General features: G+C 38.0%; 1 protein-coding gene across 1 annotated transcript in view; it reads right to left on the reverse strand.

The window, feature by feature from the left end:
• Positions 1 to 279: 279 nt before the first annotated feature.
• SEX1 (Pyruvate phosphate dikinase, PEP/pyruvate binding domain-containing protein) overlaps positions 280 to 20,658 on the reverse strand; it is a 30,404-nt gene continuing 10,025 nt past the window's right edge. The window contains exons 8-34 of the mRNA XM_010250270.3: positions 14,678 to 14,899; positions 14,182 to 14,517; positions 13,982 to 14,089; positions 13,740 to 13,838; positions 13,465 to 13,602; positions 13,265 to 13,353; positions 12,364 to 12,498; positions 12,031 to 12,193; positions 11,828 to 11,917; positions 11,563 to 11,748; positions 11,073 to 11,135; positions 10,913 to 10,975; positions 10,751 to 10,810; positions 10,508 to 10,660; positions 10,236 to 10,319; positions 8,925 to 9,101; positions 8,724 to 8,830; positions 8,280 to 8,493; positions 8,054 to 8,157; positions 7,841 to 7,976; positions 5,991 to 6,116; positions 5,211 to 5,318; positions 4,372 to 4,470; positions 3,241 to 3,414; positions 3,015 to 3,107; positions 2,799 to 2,914; positions 280 to 736 (exon numbers count right to left, since the gene is read on the reverse strand). Of these exons, the coding sequence (XP_010248572.1) occupies positions 532 to 736; positions 2,799 to 2,914; positions 3,015 to 3,107; positions 3,241 to 3,414; positions 4,372 to 4,470; positions 5,211 to 5,318; positions 5,991 to 6,116; positions 7,841 to 7,976; positions 8,054 to 8,157; positions 8,280 to 8,493; positions 8,724 to 8,830; positions 8,925 to 9,101; positions 10,236 to 10,319; positions 10,508 to 10,660; positions 10,751 to 10,810; positions 10,913 to 10,975; positions 11,073 to 11,135; positions 11,563 to 11,748; positions 11,828 to 11,917; positions 12,031 to 12,193; positions 12,364 to 12,498; positions 13,265 to 13,353; positions 13,465 to 13,602; positions 13,740 to 13,838; positions 13,982 to 14,089; positions 14,182 to 14,517; positions 14,678 to 14,899 (3,648 nt within the window). The 3' untranslated portion in view covers positions 280 to 531. The remainder of the gene's footprint in view (positions 737 to 2,798; positions 2,915 to 3,014; positions 3,108 to 3,240; positions 3,415 to 4,371; positions 4,471 to 5,210; positions 5,319 to 5,990; positions 6,117 to 7,840; positions 7,977 to 8,053; positions 8,158 to 8,279; positions 8,494 to 8,723; positions 8,831 to 8,924; positions 9,102 to 10,235; positions 10,320 to 10,507; positions 10,661 to 10,750; positions 10,811 to 10,912; positions 10,976 to 11,072; positions 11,136 to 11,562; positions 11,749 to 11,827; positions 11,918 to 12,030; positions 12,194 to 12,363; positions 12,499 to 13,264; positions 13,354 to 13,464; positions 13,603 to 13,739; positions 13,839 to 13,981; positions 14,090 to 14,181; positions 14,518 to 14,677; positions 14,900 to 20,658) is intronic.

Here is a 20,658-nt window from a genome sequence, read left to right on the forward strand (position 1 = left end):
CAAGGAGCAACTTAGCCAAATTCCTAGCACATTTATGATAGGCTTCGACTCTTTGAGAACCGCTTCCATAGCGGACTCAATACTTGCCATATAACTTATCTAAACCTAACAGTCTATAGATCATATTCCAGCTGCACAATAATATAAGAGGAATCCTAACAAAGGAACAGTCCATATTAATAAACTGCTTTATACTTGACCATAATGCAGCTGCAGTCAGAGAGATCATTCTACGAGAATTAATGAAGCCAGAGAAAACAAAGGAGCTCAGAATAGAAATGGCTAAATGTTTTTGCATTCTCAAATAATAATCATGCCATTAAAACACTTCTGCATTTCTTGTTAGATTTTCAAGCACCGCTTGTAGTTACTTGAGTAACTCAAGCAATTGAGGAGATGCTCATTCATGAATCATGATAAAAATGTTCTGTTATAGTTACTTTCTAAGTTTTTTTTTTTTACATGTTTAATACTGACGTATGTAAACTTTTCTGGGAGAAAAGAACTAATTCCTGCAATGTGGATGCATAGTTACATCTGCGGTCTTGTCTGAACAACAAAAATCTTTCCATCCCGCACTACACCTTCAATGTCCTGTGGAGATCCATAAAGCTCTTCAATTGCACTTCCTGCACGGGCAATGCTTGATAGGATTGAATGGCGAAAACTTCCATCTGTTATTAATCGGTCAGATGAGTAATCAAGTACAACCTTCTCTTCTTCATCCATTGGCACACTGTCATGAAAGAAAACCAAAGTCAGATTCTAACAACTTAACAGTCAAGATCAATGGAACGAGGAAGCCCATGGCCCTCCAAAATTTAAGCAGTTTGATGTGATGGGGTCCCATCTTGCTAAGAAAAGGGGGAAAGTATTACGGTATGTGCTAGGGCTGCAACCCTCTGGTCCATATGGGAGAAGAGGAATGAAAGGATTTTGGACACCTTGTCTGTAAATTTAACCTGGATTCTCAGGGAGTTAAATTCTATAGTTGACAGTTTGACTAAATCAGGCATCTTTAGGTAAAACCTGTATAGTGAAAGAATCCTGGCTTTGTAATTTCTATTGCTGGTTCTTTCCTGTAGGCTGTATATCCTCTCATGTACTTAAGGCTTTTCTTTAATACAATCAGTTATCTTTTCTCAGAAAAAGGGGACTCAAAATTGGTGGTAGGTTGGCTGAAGGAACCAGAGTCTATATTGTGGTGCTTTAGGGATTGAGATGAAAAAGTTTAAATGGCTTACTAGAAACATGAATTTCAGGATACAGTGGGTTAGGAGATTGACTAATAGGATGATGGATGTACTAGCAAAACAAGGGGTAGACAGGGGGTAAACATGAATCTGAGGGAGGGAGGCACCAAACAAACCACTGAGTGGTTTTTGCAGGGCTGTTCCATGCAAAAAGTATGACAAGGTTTATAAGAAATTGGGAATTAAGAACCACTTTTATAAAGCAGGACAGCTTTCTGATGGAAGATTGTCTTTGTTAATTATTTAGAACGAAAGAGCATCTCCGCATCAAATAAGGAGGCAGCAGACAAACAAAGATGTTCAAGGGTATGATACGGATCAACCCCGTCTCATTCTAAAGAAGCACTAATAAAAAGCATTATGATAAAACAGTTTATTGGGCTAAAACCATGCCCATCTTTAGGCACATTTTAGTGGACGATATGTTTAGAGGATGGTAGCATATCATAAATTATTTTTCCTCTTGATGCCCACACTCTGCAACCTCTTCTTTGGTCCCCCTCCACCAGAAAATTACATACAATTAAACTTTGATGGATGTAGTATGGATATTCTTGGGCCTTCTAGCATCGGAGGGGCTTCCCAGTACCATTATAGCACACTTGAAGCTATTTTCTCAGGCCCTTCAGGACAAGGAAACTCAATTAGGGCAGAACTACTGCATGTCTGGAAGGGCCAAAATTGGGAGGGACCTAAACTATACTGTTGGTAGAGGGTGATTCAAAGGTCATAGTGGGATTGCTTCATGGAAATAGCATGGTGCCATGGTAGTATAGACATATTATGAGAGAAATGTCAGATAGCAAGAGAAGTGGATGACACCCTCACATGGGTTCAGCAAACTTGTAATGGTCTTGGCAGCTAGTCTGGCTAAACAAGAGGTCAAGAGAGCATAGATGTTTTGGGGAGTTGTCTCAAGTGATTTGAATGAAAATATAAACTAAAAAAGAAAGATCATGGGTTAGGTTGAAGGGCTTGTCTAATTTTGGGATACCTGGATTACCTCTTGTAGATAGCATTCTTTTCCAACAATTATTAAAAGGTTTGAGTAACTTATCAAATAAATTAATAGAGTTCTTTAACCTTCAAGAAACCATGTATGAAAAATGGGGGGAAGGAGGGGGTATGGTTATAATAAGATAGACAACAAATATGGATGGAGGGGGGTGTAAACCAAATATTAATTTTATTAGTAAAAATTTTGAAAAATGTCAGAATAAAAAGTCATGGTTTTGCTACTGGAAACCACCATATATAGCATACATAACAATAAATTTTGAAACGACCACTATTATAGGTTTGTAGTATGATGGTGATAACTAAATCATCAACATGAAACCAACCAACCTCACAGCTTGTTGTTTCCACATGTATGATGGATGCATCTAGTCAAGAATATCAAAGAAAAATAACATTTTATATAAAGAAAAGTCTGGGTCCAGGGTTTTCATGGTTGCTTCTAAGAAGAATTAATTTATAAAACATAAGAAAATTAATTATGAATTCTTTTTATGTGTCCTTTACTCAGAATTATTAACACCATACCTATCATAAAGTCCTGCACCTGCATAACCTTCTAGATCTTCGCCATTGGAATCAGAGCGGAAAATAATGGACTGTCTTATAAAGAGGCCAATGGGTTTGCTTGGGTAACCCAATACCTACAATTGAACAGAAAACAAGAGCAAGGGTGATGTGAAATCCAATGCTTAAATATGCATTTCCTATGATATATTTTTCCAATCTCTAAGGTATACTCACCTTTGGAGAGTTAAGATCATTTTTCTTGCAGACAAAGCTCAAAGCACGGCCAGGATAAGCACCAACAAGAGTTTCTCCCAGTCCTTTCACCACCTATACAAGGAAGTGATATATATATATATATATATATATATATATATATATATATAATTGTCTTAAGAGCAGAATGACAATTAAAAGCAAGAGCTTCTCATCATGATTGTACAAATGGATCACATGATAATACCTCAGCATATATCTCTGATGAGTCTCCAGACGACGGATTGGTGGTGTGGATTACAAATGCATAATCAGCATTTATTATTTCTTGAACAAGGACAGCCATACAGAGATAATCATGATCTAGTTTCACCTTTCTGGTGCTGAAGTAAGCTCTTTCATTCCATTTTGATGCCCAGACCTGGAAAAGAACAGATTGACAGTGTACCTAGATTAATAACTCTTTCATGTGGGTAAAGTGACGCACAGAGTACTTGTAAAAGTGCACATGCCATCTTATTATAATCTTGATTATTTTTCTGGTGGGGGTGGGGGATTACCAACGCCTCTTCTTGGAATTGCCATAACAAATTGACTTTTAATGGTGTTTGACAGAGTACTGCATCCATAAAAATGGAATCTTGCTTTCACAATATTAGGAATAACAGTCAATATCTTTTATTGGAAAGAAAATACTTAAGTTTTTAAAAAATCAAAGTTTCTAGTATATTTAGATTAGATTCACATTAAAAATTGATCTCAATGTTTTTTTTTTTTTGTTACTATTGCACACTTTGTTACCATGTAATGCTTTAATACTGAGATATTGTTTTTCAATTCCATTCTAAGAACAAATGAATGTAAATTGAGATGGTTTGTTCATGTGCATAGAAGACTGTCTACAATACCTGTTAGAAAAAAGTAATCTCTTACAAGTTAAGGGGCTAGAAGAGCTATGGGCAGACCGAAAAGGACTAAGGTGGAAGTAATAATAAACGATTTAAGTGCCCATAATTTAATGGTGGATATGGCACAGAATAGAATGCAATGGCAAAACAGGATTCATCTAACCAACCACATATAGTTGTGACAAGGCTTAGATGATGATGAAGATGATTCCAAGAACAGATGGAGAAAGTGTAGAGATAAAGCCTTCAATAGAAGTATCATAGACTTTGGACATTAAAGTTAGCATTTATTAATTTTGTACTTAATCAATATAAGTATGTTTAACATGTTATACCTATTAAAATTAACATTTTGCTTTTCAATATGACCACTAAAGTACTTTCTACAATATGGACTCTTTCCCAATGGATCAGGTAACTATGCTGATTCTCAATGAACACGATAAAGTGGAATCAGGAAAGATCAGTACCTTCTTTATTGCCACCCATGCTTGTTCCCATCGTTGCTCACCTTCATCACCAGGCCAAGGCATCCCTGAACTTTTCATCTTATTCTTTAGCTCTTGCACCTGAAAACATTTCTTTGTCATTAGGTTATTTTGAACTAAACCATCCTGTCAATAATGCTCCTTCTTCAGAGGCAGATTCCATGTTATATTTTTCATTTTTTCTTTGACAACTGACTAAATCCCCTGTATTCTCTGGTTCCTGTTTACCAGGATGAAGTTACAAACATTCAACAGAAACCATCCATTTTAAGTGTGACATAACAGCCTTCAAGTATCCAAGTATCCAAGAGGTTAAGGAAAAAATGAGTTTCCAAAATCAGATGTAAAGAAAATTCTCAAGAAAAACTGCTTGAATTCTATATTGCTTTATGGTCAAACAACATGAAGCAATAAATCAAACAGAAATTCTCAAGAAAGATTAATCCAATTCTATTGTGCTTTGTGTATGGTCAAATGACATCAAAGAGTAAATCAAATGAAATGAACATATATTTACTGTAATATTAAACATCTGAGTATACCTTGGAAAGAGGACAGTTGTCTGCATTTCTACACTAGCACTATATTTCTAATGACATTATTATAAAATAACAATTTGTTTCTTAGACTTTCAAAACCATACATCAGGACACAGAAAAAGACATACATTCCCTTGATAGCTATCAGATAGCTTGTTTTCACAGCATCTCAAGACATCTGTTTTTCATGCTAAGTGAGAAACAAGTGATCTTTGCCCCACAACGTCTTATGCTCATGTGGTTTATAAATAAATAATCAGTCCTATGGTAGAATGAACTTACCAACTGAGGGGGTGCTGAAAGCTGCAAAACTGTCTTACGGATTTCACCAAGAATGCTGAAATCTCCTCCTAACCTTTTCTTCAGGGTCTGCAATGTGTCAGCTACCACCTACAATTAAGAAGAATATATCACAAGATGTTCTATCAGATGAACTCTAAACTTAGAATGTAGCAGATGAATTTGAAACTCAGCACAAGCCTAAACCACTAAACATAGTAATAGTATATCTCCACTTGCAAAAGCTATTTCTATACATAATATTGTGTATGTGATGCTTCTAGTCTCTGAGGTTTTGCCCAACCAAGACATAGATTTCCCTTTTCAAAATGTGAATTTCTCAGTAAGCAAATGAAGTCATCTTGAACCTTGACAATGACTTTCTACGTAACAGATCTAGGAGGAACATCTACTCTACAGGTTGTTTGCATCATTGTGATCTTATTTTTTTGGGAGGAATCGTAGAGATGATTTAACAAATTCAATGTGGCTCACATTTTATAGTATTAAACCAGTTCTACGGGGATTCAATTCCCTGCTCTAATCAGAAGCAATTGACTGCACTCGCAAAGTGCAGTCTCTTAATCAAGCTAAGCATCTCCAAGGGATTATTTTCTCACAAAATAATACCCATGCTCATTCTACAAGGCATTTCATTCCTCATAAAGATAGTTTCAGTATTTGGAAGCACAAGAAACTCCCAAGGAAAACATAAAAGAGATTGGCATTTTGCATGTTAACAAAGATTATTTGGAAGCATAAGATCCATGAGATGAGGCAAACCTTGTTTGAATCATCTGTGAGCACTTTCTCAAAAACACCAAATGGTAGGGCGATTGATGTTGGAATTCCTACCCATGGTGGTACTTTTCCTTTTAGATATGCAATATTACGTGATTTAGCTCCAACCTACAAGAATTAGGATCAACATTTGGTTACACAAACTTAAAATGCAATTTTGTAAATATTGTTAAAAAAGAGTAATAGTATCCAGCCACATATGTTCATTTTGCAATAACTCCTAAATTTTATCTAATGTATAAGAAAAATGCATGGTCTCCATAACTCCATTCATCTAGGGGTGTAAATGGATCAGGTCATTTTTTTGATCAATAACAACATTTCATTAATTAACCACAGAAATATTTACAAGGAGGAAGACAAACTTTCTTATCTTCCATCTGAAGCTTGAGCCCCCGAGAACAGAAAAAGAAAAAAGTTACACTTGTGCCCAAGACATTGACTCCCTCTCAACCCCTTGCTTAGCTAACCCATCAGAAAAAGAGTTAGCTGATCTTTTCACCCAGCTGATCTTGACTTTCACCTCTGGAACCAGACACCTAAATTTCCTCTTCTCATTACTGTACATCCATAACCAGCTGTTGTCTTTATTCAGCCACCCTACCACCACCTCCAAGTTGCCTTCAATTATGAGTTTTCTTATATTCATCTCCTTTGCTCTTTGGACTCCTTCCATAACTGCATAGATCTCAACCTTGAGAGAGTCACCCACTCCAATTGGGCCTGAGAACAGGGCTGAAACAAACCCATTCTCATCCCTAAACACACCCCCAATCCCCAAGTGTCCAGGATTCCCTCTAAGTTTAGTTTTAAGAAACCAGCAGGTGGGGGATCCAAGACACACTCATTACTGTTTTGGTCTGGGTACAGTTAGCAATCTCACCCCACTTCCTCAACATGTCATCCACTGTGTAATTTGTAAACAGCTCTGAGGATTTCAACCACTGTTCAACCCTTATATGGATCAGTGAAAAAGGAGGCACAGGAGAATGAGCCAGTGGGGGTAGGGGTCCAGATTCTAGAATCCAACTTAGCAGGGTCTAAGAAAACATTATCAAGGAGTCCAAGGAGACTCGAAATACTATCAAGGTCTGAGTCTCTCACAGTCCTCCTCAAGCCAAATTCCACCCAAACCCAGAAATGGAAGATGAGGGGATAATGAAAGAAGAAACTAACTCATTTTTCAAGTCAGATAGGGCATACAAAGAAGGAAACAAGTCTTTAAGAGGGGCATTCCCCACCCATGTTTGTTCCCAGAATTTTATGGAGTTACCTGAATTCAAATTATACCTGATCCAATCCAAAGTCTGATCCTATTTGTCGGATTCGGATATCCCCATTTTGGATCTTCGGATCAGACTAGATCGGAAAAAAGGATCCTATCAGAAATCAGATCGAATTTGGATCACCCCTATCCGATATCGATATATATGTTATTTATTTATATAAATATATATAACACATATATATTTATTTATATGATGAAAATAGTTGAAAATACTTGTATTATTTTTTTTCTTTATTTAAATTGTTATATTTTATTTTTCTTTTAATAATTTATTAGTTCTTTTAAAAAATTAAATTGGATCGGATCATATCCGAATATCTGACTTCCTCATCGGATTCAAATTCAAATCAATGTTTGTTAGATCTGATCGGATTTGTTGTTCATAGTATCCGATAAGATTCAGATTCGGATATACCCTGATTTGAATCTGATCCGACCCATTTGTATCCCTACAGTCATCCTAACAACTGAAAAGAATACATGGACAGAGAAAAAAAAGAAGAATAAGAAAGAGAGAGAAATCACTAGAAGATGCAAGCCTAACCATTTCACTGGAGAACTCCTCCGATGATATGGCATATCTACCACAAAACTTCTTCCTGACTAAAGATATAGATGGCAAAGATTCATCTTCCTTCAAATTTGAACTTGTCTTCAAAAGCTCATTGTCCTTGGCCTCACTGTGATTACCAAAGAAATTCTTGTCATAAAACATAGATGGAAAAAGATGTTTTCATAAGTTAATAAACTGGATTACCTATAAATTATATCTGTAGAAGTAGGCCTTAGGCGTAATAACTTCCCTGCTTTTGCTTGAAGGTCAGACAGAACATTGGTGTCAAAACATGTAGCAAAGCAAACCTGCAAAGGGAAAACAATATTAAGCATTAAACTCATGGTCCCTCATTTTCAAAAAATACAATTTCCTATCCACAAGGGCAAAAGCCAAAGAAGCATTAAGCCAAATGTAATTAGACAATTACCTTGCTATTTCTTGCTCGCACAGAGACATGAGATAGGACATCTGGCATGTCAGGTGTAAGCACAGCAACTGTGCCATCTGGAATTTCTTCCTCTCCTTTTACCCTTTTTGCCACTAAAATCGTTGGTTGTCCATATGATTTGTTCTGGACAGCAAGTAGTTCATCTACAACTACAACACAGCCGACTGTTTCAACTGGACTGATTATCTGCCAACTGTTCCAAGCACCAAGTTCTATTAGAATTATGATGCATATGCTTGATCTGTAATGCTCTGTGTTGAATTTCAATGATTATAGTTAGAAAATAAATTTCTATTCTTTGAAGACCTAATAACTTCATCAATATCTATTTCATTCTTTATTTTATTAGATTAGCTTCTTTGACTTTAAGATTTCCACTGGATCAATATTGCAATCTCTTAGATGATGATGCACTGGACCAACCTGCCCAGATGAGCTGTCTTCCTAAGAATAGGGTCAAGTCGATTAAGAAGTGATGACAAGGAAGCGGCTGACCCAGCACGAATGATTTCTTCAGTGAATATATTTATCTGCATTTAATGCTTGTAAGTAAAGCTCCAGGATAGTTATGAGCTACATAATACAAAAGAGTATCTTGGCATTTTCAATACAATTAAAACATACCGCCCATTGGTCAACTCCAAGAAGTGATCCCAGGTACTCTGCAGAAGGTTGCAAAACTTGCTGGTAATGCTCTGCCTTGCTTGCAAGAGCAAGTCGGGTCCTATCAAGGACTGATTTTGCATATAAAGCCCAGTGATCATCTCTACTCTTGGACATGTCCAATGCATGACTCCATCCCTTCCACAAGAATAACAAAATTAGATCCAAATAAAGTGAAAAGAGGTACAGTGTCCTCATTATAAATAAACAAATAATACATATAAATAATGAAGTATTTCACTAACCAATCTATTTTCTATTGGCCAGGGACACTACTGAATCTGACACATAATTCGAAACTCTCCATAAACACCTCATCCATGATACATAAAATTCCATTTGGATTTGTAATGTTTTGGTTCTCTAGTTGGACTAGGTTAGGGTTTGACCCGTCTGAATCAAAACCAATTTGAATGGGTTGGATGATCCAATAAGACATTGAATTGAACCAGTCCAGATTTAATGGTCTAAAGTACTTATTGTATTGGACCTGGTCTATCTTTAACGGATTTATATTGGACCGGGTTGGACTAGGTTAGGGTTTGACCCGTCTGAATCAAAACCAATTTGAATGGGTTGGATGATCCAATAAGACATTGAATTGAACCAGTCCAGATTTAATGGTCTAAAGTACTTATTGTATTGGACCTGGTCTATCTTTAACGGATTTATATTGGACCGGGTTGGACTAGGTTAGGGTTTGACCCGTCTGAATCAAAACCAATTTGAATGGGTTGGATGATCCAATAAGACATTGAATTGAACCAGTCCAGATTTAATGGTCTAAAGTACTTATTGTATTGGACCTGGTCTATCTTTAACGGATTTATATTGGACCGGGTCAGGCTGAACCAATATCCAAGGTTCAAAGTATCAATACACCTTTGTGTACCGGTACTTTAAACCATGCTCCTTTTTAGTGTATCTATCTATCTATCTCTATATATATATTATTTCTAAAAAAAGGGTTCCCGGAAACACCTGTAAACGGGTGTACCTGGTCCATATGTAATGGACCAGATCGGGTTGGACCAATATCCGGTCCATTGACAGCCCAAAATGCAGATATATCTATTGTTTAAAACTTTGATTAAATCCTAGTTTAAAATGCCATATCTCAACTGTTTTTTTCATACAATTTTAGAAGGTAAGATATTCCAGTCTTCATTGTTAAAAATAACATGGACATCTACTTCCACAACCACAAAGTCGTAAGCATCATATTTAGAAAATAATCATGCAATTAGAGAAACTCCTTTGAACCACTATTACCTTTAAGCAGTTGATAAGATCCTCATTGTTATCAGAGGAAAGAGCTAAGTTCTCAAGAACCATGCTGATGAAGTACATAATTTTCTGCAAAGGAGAAAGTGGAATAATTTGGACCAAGTTTTATATGCTTTTCAGACATATAAAACTTAAATAATGTGAAACCTAATATAGCTGAACATATGTCAGAGAGAAGCTAAAGCTGCAAAAAGAAATGAGCACATATTACTAATTACTAATGGAAAATACAAATGTGCACATGCCAATAACTGTACCTCAGGTCCAGCCTTATTTAGCTCTTCATATCCCCTCTCAATGGCCGTTCTTACCATAGAATCAAGAGCAATATCCAGAAATAGAAGATCCCTCAGACGTTCATAGGATTTAAGTAACAAAGGTTGAAGCTCCTGACGAGCCTCCAGCAAACCCTGTTTTAAGAATTAAATACAAATAGATTTGTAAAATTAAATATAAACATAACAAGTAAAAGCAAATACCAATATTACTAGGCTACTAACCTCAAGAAGTGGTTCTACATTTGTATCTTCAACATGATCTAGAACAAATTCCAGAAGTTCCTATTCAAAGGATGTACAAAGCATTATATGTGGAACTGGTTTCCAAAGCTGGAGAAATGGGTACCATAACATGTTTCTACAAATAATAGGTCAAAACATTACCGGAAATCCAGATGGCAAGCCTGGAACAGGATTTATCTGCACTCCAACCATGAAACCTTGACCCTGAGAAAAATAGGAAGTTCCATCAAGTACCTGAAAGAAGGAAAAAAAAAACGAGGAAGTGTTGCTGGGGTCAAAGCAAATTATGAAAAACAGTTACCTCAGACCTGTATCCCATGCAATTTGCAATAGCAGACTCAAGATCTGCACCTGAATGAACTGCCTGCATAATATGACATGCACTATTAAGATATAAAAAAGAGAAGCAGGTTGTGAAGTTTGACTTCTTTTTCATAGATTTGTCATTGTCATTTTTAACTAGATACATTGCATATTAGAGCCTAACAAATTTGTTAATCAATATGCCAAATTTTTATGATTTTCCATTTCTATATATAATTGTTGAAGCTGATAACTAAACATAGCCTGAATGCTGATACTGTGACATGCATCCGATGAAGCACCTTTGTCCTCTCCGAGGAACAAATGCATAAATTTATCCATATTAAAAAAATAAAAAAAGCTGTACAATTCCTTTCAAGTCAACTTCCAGACTTTGACACTTGCCCAGTTGGGATCCTCATTTAACATAGGAATTTCTTCAATTGATCTACAGAATTAGGCTGCTATTTAGACTTTTTAAAACCAACCTTCAAAGTTCTCATGTAATTCCCAAGATCACGCAAAAGACCATCCTTCTGGTCTCTCCTCAAATTTGGTTCAGAATGTATAGCACGATCATAACTTAGAAGACGTTCTTTTGTAATTCCATTTGAATTCAGAGTCTTCCAATAAACACTGATATCAAAGTCACTTTTAATATAATCAATGAGTGCCTGCAACAAAATTCTTTTGTAAGAGAAATTGTATCTACTAAACCAACTAGAATTTTCTCAATATCTTCATACAGAATACCTGACAGATTATAACATCATCAGGACTAGTATTGTTATGTAGTTTCTGATGCCACTCCTCCATCATTCCACCCTTGCAGTCATTATTTCTCTACAGAGCAGTAATAGAATTCAATATTGAATTATTGAAAAAGAGTTTGAGAGAATATGGGACATACAAGAAGAAAAGAAATAATCAATGCCCAAGGAAAGTTTAATATCAACCTGAATAACCAATATTTCATCTCGAATTCGCTGCCCAACATCACCTTCACCTCCACGACCTACAGTGGACAAGATCATCCGCAAAATTTCCCGGTACTGAGGCTTATTTTTGTATATATTCTGGAGCAAGTCTGTAAGCCTATCCTGAGCTTTACTAATCTCACTGCAACAATAGGAGGACATTAAAAGATATGTGCACAATCCAAGAATTATCTCAATTTGTGGTTGACAATTGATGCCTGCTTCATGGATAGAATGCTACACTCTGTTAAAAAGTTCATTTTGAATTGATGTTTATTTGAGATATTTGTAAGTCTGTCCTAATATACATACCGTGGCTTTACATTATAGTTCTTATTCCATATGAGCTGCCTTGTAGCCATAAATCTCATCCACACAAGAATTCCTGCAAGACCCAGTTCCCCAGCATCTTTGGCCCACTCCGTCAAATCTGATGCAATGTTGAATCTGTGAAAGAACACAATCTGTTAGAATTATAAGAAAAATCCCTCCTTCACAACTTGGATACAAATGGAAAAAATTTGATGAAATAAATGAAGGATCATTTTTAAAGAAAACTTTTTCATTGTATGAAAATGTTAGCTTCATACAGAAATCAAATTGCCAAGCCCTGCATGACAGCATTTCTATCATCTTGAGTGTGATAAGGTGGTCCTTATATGTGCTGTTACAATCTTGTGGTGGTTTAGTGGGTTGTTCAACCAGAGGGGTCCAAAATGAGGAAAATAAATGCTTTATGCAATTAGCTGGTGCCAGTGTAGAAGCATTTTAAGACAAATACTCAAACTGTGGATTCACATCCATTTGTCACAAGTAGTTTAATGGTTGAATTCTTTTGGTAACAGACATCCTGCTATAATTCATGACAACCCCATTTAGGATTTCAATGTATAGCTGTTGGGACTTTTCTTGCTACTTTGGGGACTTTTGATGTAAAGTCACATGGAGTTCATCCTTGTTGATTTGTAACAATCTGAATTTCATGAAGAAGGAAAAAGAAGGTATATTTAGATTCAACCAGTTGAATTAAAAACTTCGTCTAAGATCAATCCAAACAAAAACAGTTCTGAAGTTAATAAACTTTACATTTAAGTTTTTAAGGAAGAAAAAATCTATGATCGCTTATAGGTGACAGGAATTGCAGGAAGAATGTAAATAAGAAAGAAGCTCCTTGTGTGAGGCCAAAGTTATCATAAGAAACCAGATAACACACCTATGCATAAAGGACTTCTGGGCCTCACCCTCCATCTCTGCTATTTTGTCCAACAAAGCCTTTGCAGTACCTTTTCCATCACCGACATCCTTCCATGGAGATGTGTATGGTTCATAAATCAAGAAAGATCAAGTAACAAAAACAAAGAATAATGAGAGAGAAAAGAAAAGGTTTATTAGGAAGATGAAACAGAGACCAACCTTTTTTACTTTTTTAGACTCAGTGTTGAAATCAACATAAAAGTCAGATCCGTTATTCTTTATCCAGTTTCCATTAGATACAAGGACAAATGGCATGCCAACAAAATTGTCTTCAATCTCTATTTCTAAGGCTTGTACCTGAAACCAGACTGGTAATATGAAGACTCTTTCTCAAACAACTTATAATACACTATATATTAGTTGTTACATAAACCTGACAGGTAAAATTCAGTATTAAAGGTATATGGAGACACAGAAAAGTCCTCCACAGGTACCTGTTGAGGAGGATCTCCACAATAGGTCTCTGCAAATTGTGTTTCAACAGCATTTCCTAGTGGAACAGATCCCTGAGGCAATGCACTTTGAGGTGGTGTCTGCAGTAAGTCCATACTCCACAAGATAAATTTATGCACATAAATTCAGCCATAATCAACATACAAGGCAGATAATACCCCCTAAAAATATAGCATCTGCCTAATACTCCAGTTGAAATGGTTGAAGAAATTCACCACCTTACCTCCCAGTCTCCTCCATTTCTTGATAGAGCCCAGTGAAGGGTTAGCGATTCTTTTAGATCTGTAGCCAGATAAACTTTTGTCTTATCAGAAGGTTTGGTTGCAAGTACCTTAAAAATGTGAAAGAAAGATAATAGTCAGAAAAATACTCAAAAATGTACTCCCTGAAGAAAAAGGCATTATAAGCAAAATATTATCTCACCAAAAGTTCTTTGTCACCAAGCTTAAAAATTTTCTTATTCAGAATGACACCACCATCTTGCTCTTCCTTAGCCTTTGAAAAAATCTCAATCGTTGTTAGAGCCCTTAGCTGAACAGGAAGGTCTTTCACAGATTCAGCAGCATGCTTATTGAGATATTGCATAAAATCCCTTTTCTTGCGGTGAATCCTTTCAATAGTAAAATAATTTTTATTCTTCAACTGCTTGGAAACCTTAGTTTGGATCTCTCCTTTTACTATCTTATTTCGTATTTCTTCAAGAGAGGTGCCCTTATCTAATTCCATCTGCAGCTCTTTTCTGGCTTCTTCAAGCTCTTTCTATTTACAAAAGGTTGCCAGAATCAAGATATAATGAGAAATAAGAGTAATGACTTGCTCAAAAAATATACTGGATAAATAACAAACTAATTCATACTTTCTGGAGTCACAAGATAAGTAGGAGGAAAAACATTAAGTTGAGAGGAGGTTCGAACTTTACAATTTGTTTGTCTGGGGGGTAGTTGGGCTTCCCTGCTTTCTCCCATCGTATGTAAGCCTGTATTTGTACAAGATCATCAGGTATCTTTCTCTTGCTTTCTAGAACAGTAGGCTCTTTTGCCTTAGACTCATCTTTTTTTGTTAGCTTTGCTCGAAGTTCCTCTACAGAGACCCCCTTGGCTATTTCTTCCATTAGTTCTATCCGAGCTGCTTCATACTCCTTCTGTAAAACACATGAAATTTTATCAAACAAAGAAAAAAAAATTCTTCACAACTGTCAAAGAGCCATCTTACACGGTGGTTAACAAGAAATCCTATGATATACAAAGTTACAAACATGTGCATTTCCCATGTTTTTAACCAAGGGAATGATTTCCAATCATATGTTTCAGAAAGGTTCATCAAGCAATTCCCTTCTCTCAAAAAAAATGTGGTCTCAGTTAGCTAGTTGGTAATATCTGGGGAAATGTGAACCCATGTCCACAGATAGAAACCCATCATCAACATTCTAATGACAAACTACTGACATAATTCATATAAAGTGTTGAATGGGCCGATTTGTGTTTAGTTTATTTTCTTTTAAATTAAGAAGTTGTTGGGCCTTGGGCCCATTAGTTTTTATTTTTAAAAGAGTTGTAACTATTTAGTTTGAGTTGCCGCCCTACTAAGGGCATCTTTGTAATATCTCATATTTAAGTTAAATATAAATAGAATGAGGGGCTGGCGGCTAGGGTTATGATACACAATCCTACTTGACCTTCTTCTCCTTTCTTCCCTTTTCTCTTCCTATTGCTGAAGTCTACAACTTTCTCCTCTTCCTTTCACAAGAAGCTTGACCGAATCAGTAGATAGTGGTTCCTACTTGGTATCAGAGCAGGTTGAAGGTTCTGGAAGTGATTCTCTCATGCAGCCCTAGATCGGCCGACTGCATGGAGATTTAAGAGGCTGATCGAAGTTCTCAGGTAAGCCCAGTTTTTGGATTTTCTTGATGGGTCTGTATGCCCTGTAGCAGGTCTAGGGTTTCTCATCAAAATCAGGAAAAACTGGAGAAAGGGGAAGAGTCTTGTTTTTGTTGGACTCTTCAATTTTGACCTAGGTAGTGGCGCCCTAATTTTTTAGGGTTCCTTGGAGTTTTTTATAAGGGGCGATTCAAGTCCCACGTGGTTTGGAGGCTCCTAGAGAGGGCAGTTGCTTTTTCTCTCTCTTCTCCCATCCCACAAAAAAGGAATCTTTCGTGGGAAAAAAGTTTGGGACACCAAAGGAGTGTCGTTGGTTCCAGAAGGTGTTTTGTTTGTTCTTGCTGCATTTGTTATTTGTTTCTATACCCTTTTGAGAAGCATGGAGGGACACAGAGTTGAATATAAGCCCGAGAATGAAATGAGACCTGTGGGAGGAGGTGCTGGAGACCCCTTCGGAGCGGGGACCATTACTACAGTTAGGTTGGATGGTACAAACTACTTGGAATGGTCCCAATCTGCAAAGATGACCATTGAGGCTCGTGGAAAATTGGGGTATATTACTGGTGAAGAGGTGAAACCTGAAACTGGCAACTCCCGGTGGGTGCAGGAAAATTATATGGTAATGACATGGTTGTGTAATTCCATGTTGCCACATATAAGTAAAATTTTTTTATGGGCAAATACTGCTAAGGAGATATGGGATGGGGTTGTAGAAACCTATTCACAAAGGGAGAATGTTGATAGGGCTTATCAACTGAGAAATCAGATTATTGCTACAAGGCAGGGAGATAGATTTGTTGCAGCCTATTTTTCAGTCCTTAAGACCCTGTGGCAGGAGATCGACCATCTAGAGACTTTTGCTTGGGAAACCACCAAGGATGTAGCTACCTATCAAAGACACTTAGAGAAGCATAGGGTGTTCGAATTCCTTGTTGGCCTTAACCCTAAGTATGACATTGCACGACAGCATCTTCTTTCCAGGGACAGTGTCACTCTTTCCCAAGCATATGCCTTTGTGTTAGGAGAGGAGTGCAGGAGGGATGTAATGACGAAGAATCTCATTTCTGATCAGTCCGCTATGGTAAGTGTTGTGAAATCTAAACAGAATGGCAATAAAAACAAGAAGGAAGACAAAAGGGACTTGGTCTGTGACTACTGTAAGAAGCCTAAGCATACAAGAGATACTTGTTGGAAGCTTCACCCACATCTTGTGCCGACCAGATTGAAGAATAAGAAAGGAAATGCGCACATGGCAGTTACTGGTGACACTCCGGCCCCCCCTACTACAACTGCTTTGGAGTCCGTTGCAGCTGCTGCAGTAAGGGCCGAGCTTGAGAGGTTTGGGTTACTTCTGAATCAGAGGGATACAGCTAGTTCCAGTTCAGCCGCAAGCGGACAACAAGGTATAGGTAGCACAGGTGGAGCTCACTCTACCTCCTTTGCCCACACAGGTAGTTCACATGTCACTACAAACTATGTTTCTGCTTCAGGTAAGGAGAGATCTCCCTGGATTATAGACTCTGGAGCCTCAGAGCACATGACCCATTGCTCCACTATTTTCTCCTCTTACTAGCTCTGTTCTGGCAGAGATAGGGTCTCCACAACTGATGGATCCCATGTTCCTATTGCTGGGAAGGGATCTGTCAAGATTACTGATTCCATTTGTTTACCCTCTGTCCTCCATGTTCCTAGATTGAGCACCAATTTATTATCTGTTAGTAGTTTAACTAAGAATCTGAATTGTTCGGTAATTTTTTCTCCTAGATGTTGTATTTTGCAGGATCTGGATTCAAAGAGGATGATTGGGAGTGGTCGTGAAGTGAATGGAATCTACCTCCTGGATGCTCTTCCTCTTCACCAAAGTAATCATGTTTGCAGGGACAATGAGTCAAAATCTGTGGATCAGATTATGCTTTGGCATAATCGTCTGGGTCATTTGTCTTTTTCTTCTTTGAGTTCTTTGTTTCCAAAACTGTTTGAGTCTGTGAGTCTGTCAAGTTTGAAGTGTGAAGGTTGTGAACTTGGAAAGCATTGCAGACACTCTTTTAAACCTAGTAATAAAAGATGTTCTTCTCCTTTTGATGTTATTCATTCGGACGTGTGGGGCCCTTATCATGTTCCCTCTATGGGCGGCTTTCGCTATTTTCTCCTGTCTGTGGATGATTTCTCTCGATATTCCTGGATTTACCTGATGAAATCCCGCGATGAAGTACCATCCTTGGTGAGGCAATTCCACCAAATGATACTAACACAGTTTGGAACGAGAATAAAGATGTTCAGATCTGACAATGCTAGGGAATATTTTGAGAGACATCTTGCCTCGTATCTGTTGGAGTATGGTGTTGTCCATCAGAGTAGTTTCTCCTACAGTCCACAGCAGAATGGTGTTGCAGAGAGGAAGAACAGACACATTGTTGAGACGGTAAGAAGCATGATGATCACAGCTACAGTTCCGGTTCGTTTTTGGGGTGATGCAATTCTCACGGCAGTATATCTGATTAACAGGGTGCCTTCTCGTATACTTGGATTCAGCACTCCATTCAGCCTTCTTTTTCCTCAGGGGGAGATGTTTCATATTCCTCTAAGGGTGTTTGGGTGTGTCTGCTTTGCACATATCCTTGGTCCTTACCGTTCGAAGCTTGATCCCAAGGCAAAGAAATGTATCTTCCTTGGATATGCAGAGAATCAAAAAGGGTACCGCTGCTATGATCCAATCTCTGGGAACCGGTATGTTACCATGGACATTACCTTTTTTGAATCTACGTACTTCTTCTCAAGGAATCCTTCTCAAGGGGAGTGTTTTGGGAAAGTAAGTCAGCAGTCTATCCCTCTCCCAGTTCCAGTCCCTGTGTCTGCTCCTGTGCTTGACCACCACCCGATGCCACCTACCTTGCCACCTCCTTTGCGTTCCGTCTCACAGCATTACTCATGGCAGAGACTTCATAAGGCGGTTGATTCCACTATAGTAGAACTCACACCACTTCCTGTCGATCCCTTGGAGACTCCAGATTCGGTTGATACGGATTCAGGTATTCCTCTTGATCCCACTACTATTTCAGTTCCCATTGGTCCTACTAACACTGTTACAGATAACCTTGATCTCTAGAAAAGAGAAGAGAAAGTGCACTGCTCATTGTATTTCACAGTACTTATCCTACAGTGGACTTTCTCCTTCCTACCGTGCTTTTCTCTCTTCTCTTGATTCAGTGTCTATACCCAAGGGTGTTAGTGAGGCTCTCTCCAAACCTGAGTGGAAGACAGCTATGCAGGAAGAGATGGAGGCTTTGATTAAGAATCAGACATGGGAGATTGTGGACCTACCAGAAGGCAAGGAGACAGTTGGATGCAGATGGGTTTACACAGTAAAGTATAAGGCAGATGGAAGTATAGAGAGGTACAAGGCAAGACTTGTTGCGAAAGGGTACACACAGACCTATGGCATTGGTTATCTAGAGACATTTGCGCTAGTTGCAAAAATGACCTCTGTTCGGATACTCCTTTCTCTTGCTGCCTCATACTCTTGGCCCTTGTTTCAGCTAGATGTGAAGAATGCTTTCTTAAATGGGGATCTGCAAGAAGAGGTGTATATGGATCTTCTAGCTAGTTTTTATGATAATGCTGAAAAGGGAAAGGTATGCAAGCCGAAGAAGTCACTATATGGCTTGAAACAATCTCCCAGAGCATGGTTTCACAAATTCAGAAAGGCCCTGATTGTTTTTGGCTACACTCGAACTCAATCTGATCACACCTTGTTTGTGAAGCGCAGGGGATCTTTGGTATCAATCCTAATTGTTTATGTGGATGATATTGTTGTCACTGGGAATGATCTGAGTGAGATTGATAGTCTGAAGAGGAACCTGCATAAGGAATTTGAGATTAAGGATCTTGGAGAACTGAGATACTTCTTAGGCATCGAAGTTGCAAGATCGAAACATGGAATCTTTATCTCTCAAAGGAAGTATGTCTTGGACCTTCTCCAAGAGACAGGGAAGCTTGGAACAAAGGCAGCTAGCACCCCCATTGATCAGAACCATAGAATCAGTGCATCAGAAGGTGAACCAGTAAAGGACCTTGGGAGATACCAAAGACTTGTGGGTCGGCTATTATACTTGTGTATGACAAGACCAGACATCTCCTATGCAGTAAGTGTAGTGAGTCAATACATGCATGCTCCACGAGACCAGCACTGGAAGGCAGTTGACAAGATCCTTGCTTATTTGAAGGGACATCCAGGCAGAGGCATATTGTTTACTGATCATGGACAGTTGAAGCTAGAGGCTTATACAGATGCGGATTGGGCAGGATGCCTTGATGACAGAAGATCAACTTCAGGGGTGTGCACCCTAGTTGGGGGTAACCTAGTCTCATGGAAGAGTAAAAAACAAACAGTTGTGGCAAGATCAAGTGCAGAAGCTGAATATAGGGCCATGGCACATGGAGTTTCTGAACTTCTCTGGATCCGTTCTCTGTTAGAAGAAATCGATGTACAGGCAGAAGAACCTATGATGCTATACTGCGATAACCAGGCAACAATTAATATTGCCCATAATCCAGTCCAGCATGACCGAATTAAGCACATTGAAGTAGATAGACATTTTATCAGAGAAAGGGTAACTTCTGGAGAAGTTTGTCTTCCATACATTTCTTTTGATCTGCAGCTTGTTGATGTTCTCACAAAAGGCGTTGCAAAGAATAAGCTGGAGCATGATCTATGCAAGTTGGGAATGTGTGATATCTACTCCCAACTTGAGGGGGAGTGTTGAATGGGCCGATTTGTGTTTAGTTTATTTTCTTTTAAATTAAGAAGTTGTTGGGCCTTGGGCCCATTAGTTTTTATTTTTAAAAGAGTTGTAACTATTTAGTTTGAGTTGCCGCCCTACTAAGGGCATCTTTGTAATATCTCATATTTAAGTTAAATATAAATAGAATGAGGGGCTGGCGGCTAGGGTTATGATACACAATCCTACTTGACCTTCTTCTCCTTTCTTCCCTTTTCTCTTCCTATTGCTGAAATCTACAACTT

The sequence above is a fragment of the Nelumbo nucifera genome, chromosome 4, assembly GCF_055504915.1.
Source record: "Nelumbo nucifera cultivar China Antique chromosome 4, China Antique-T2T, whole genome shotgun sequence".
NCBI lineage: Eukaryota > Viridiplantae > Streptophyta > Magnoliopsida > Proteales > Nelumbonaceae > Nelumbo > Nelumbo nucifera.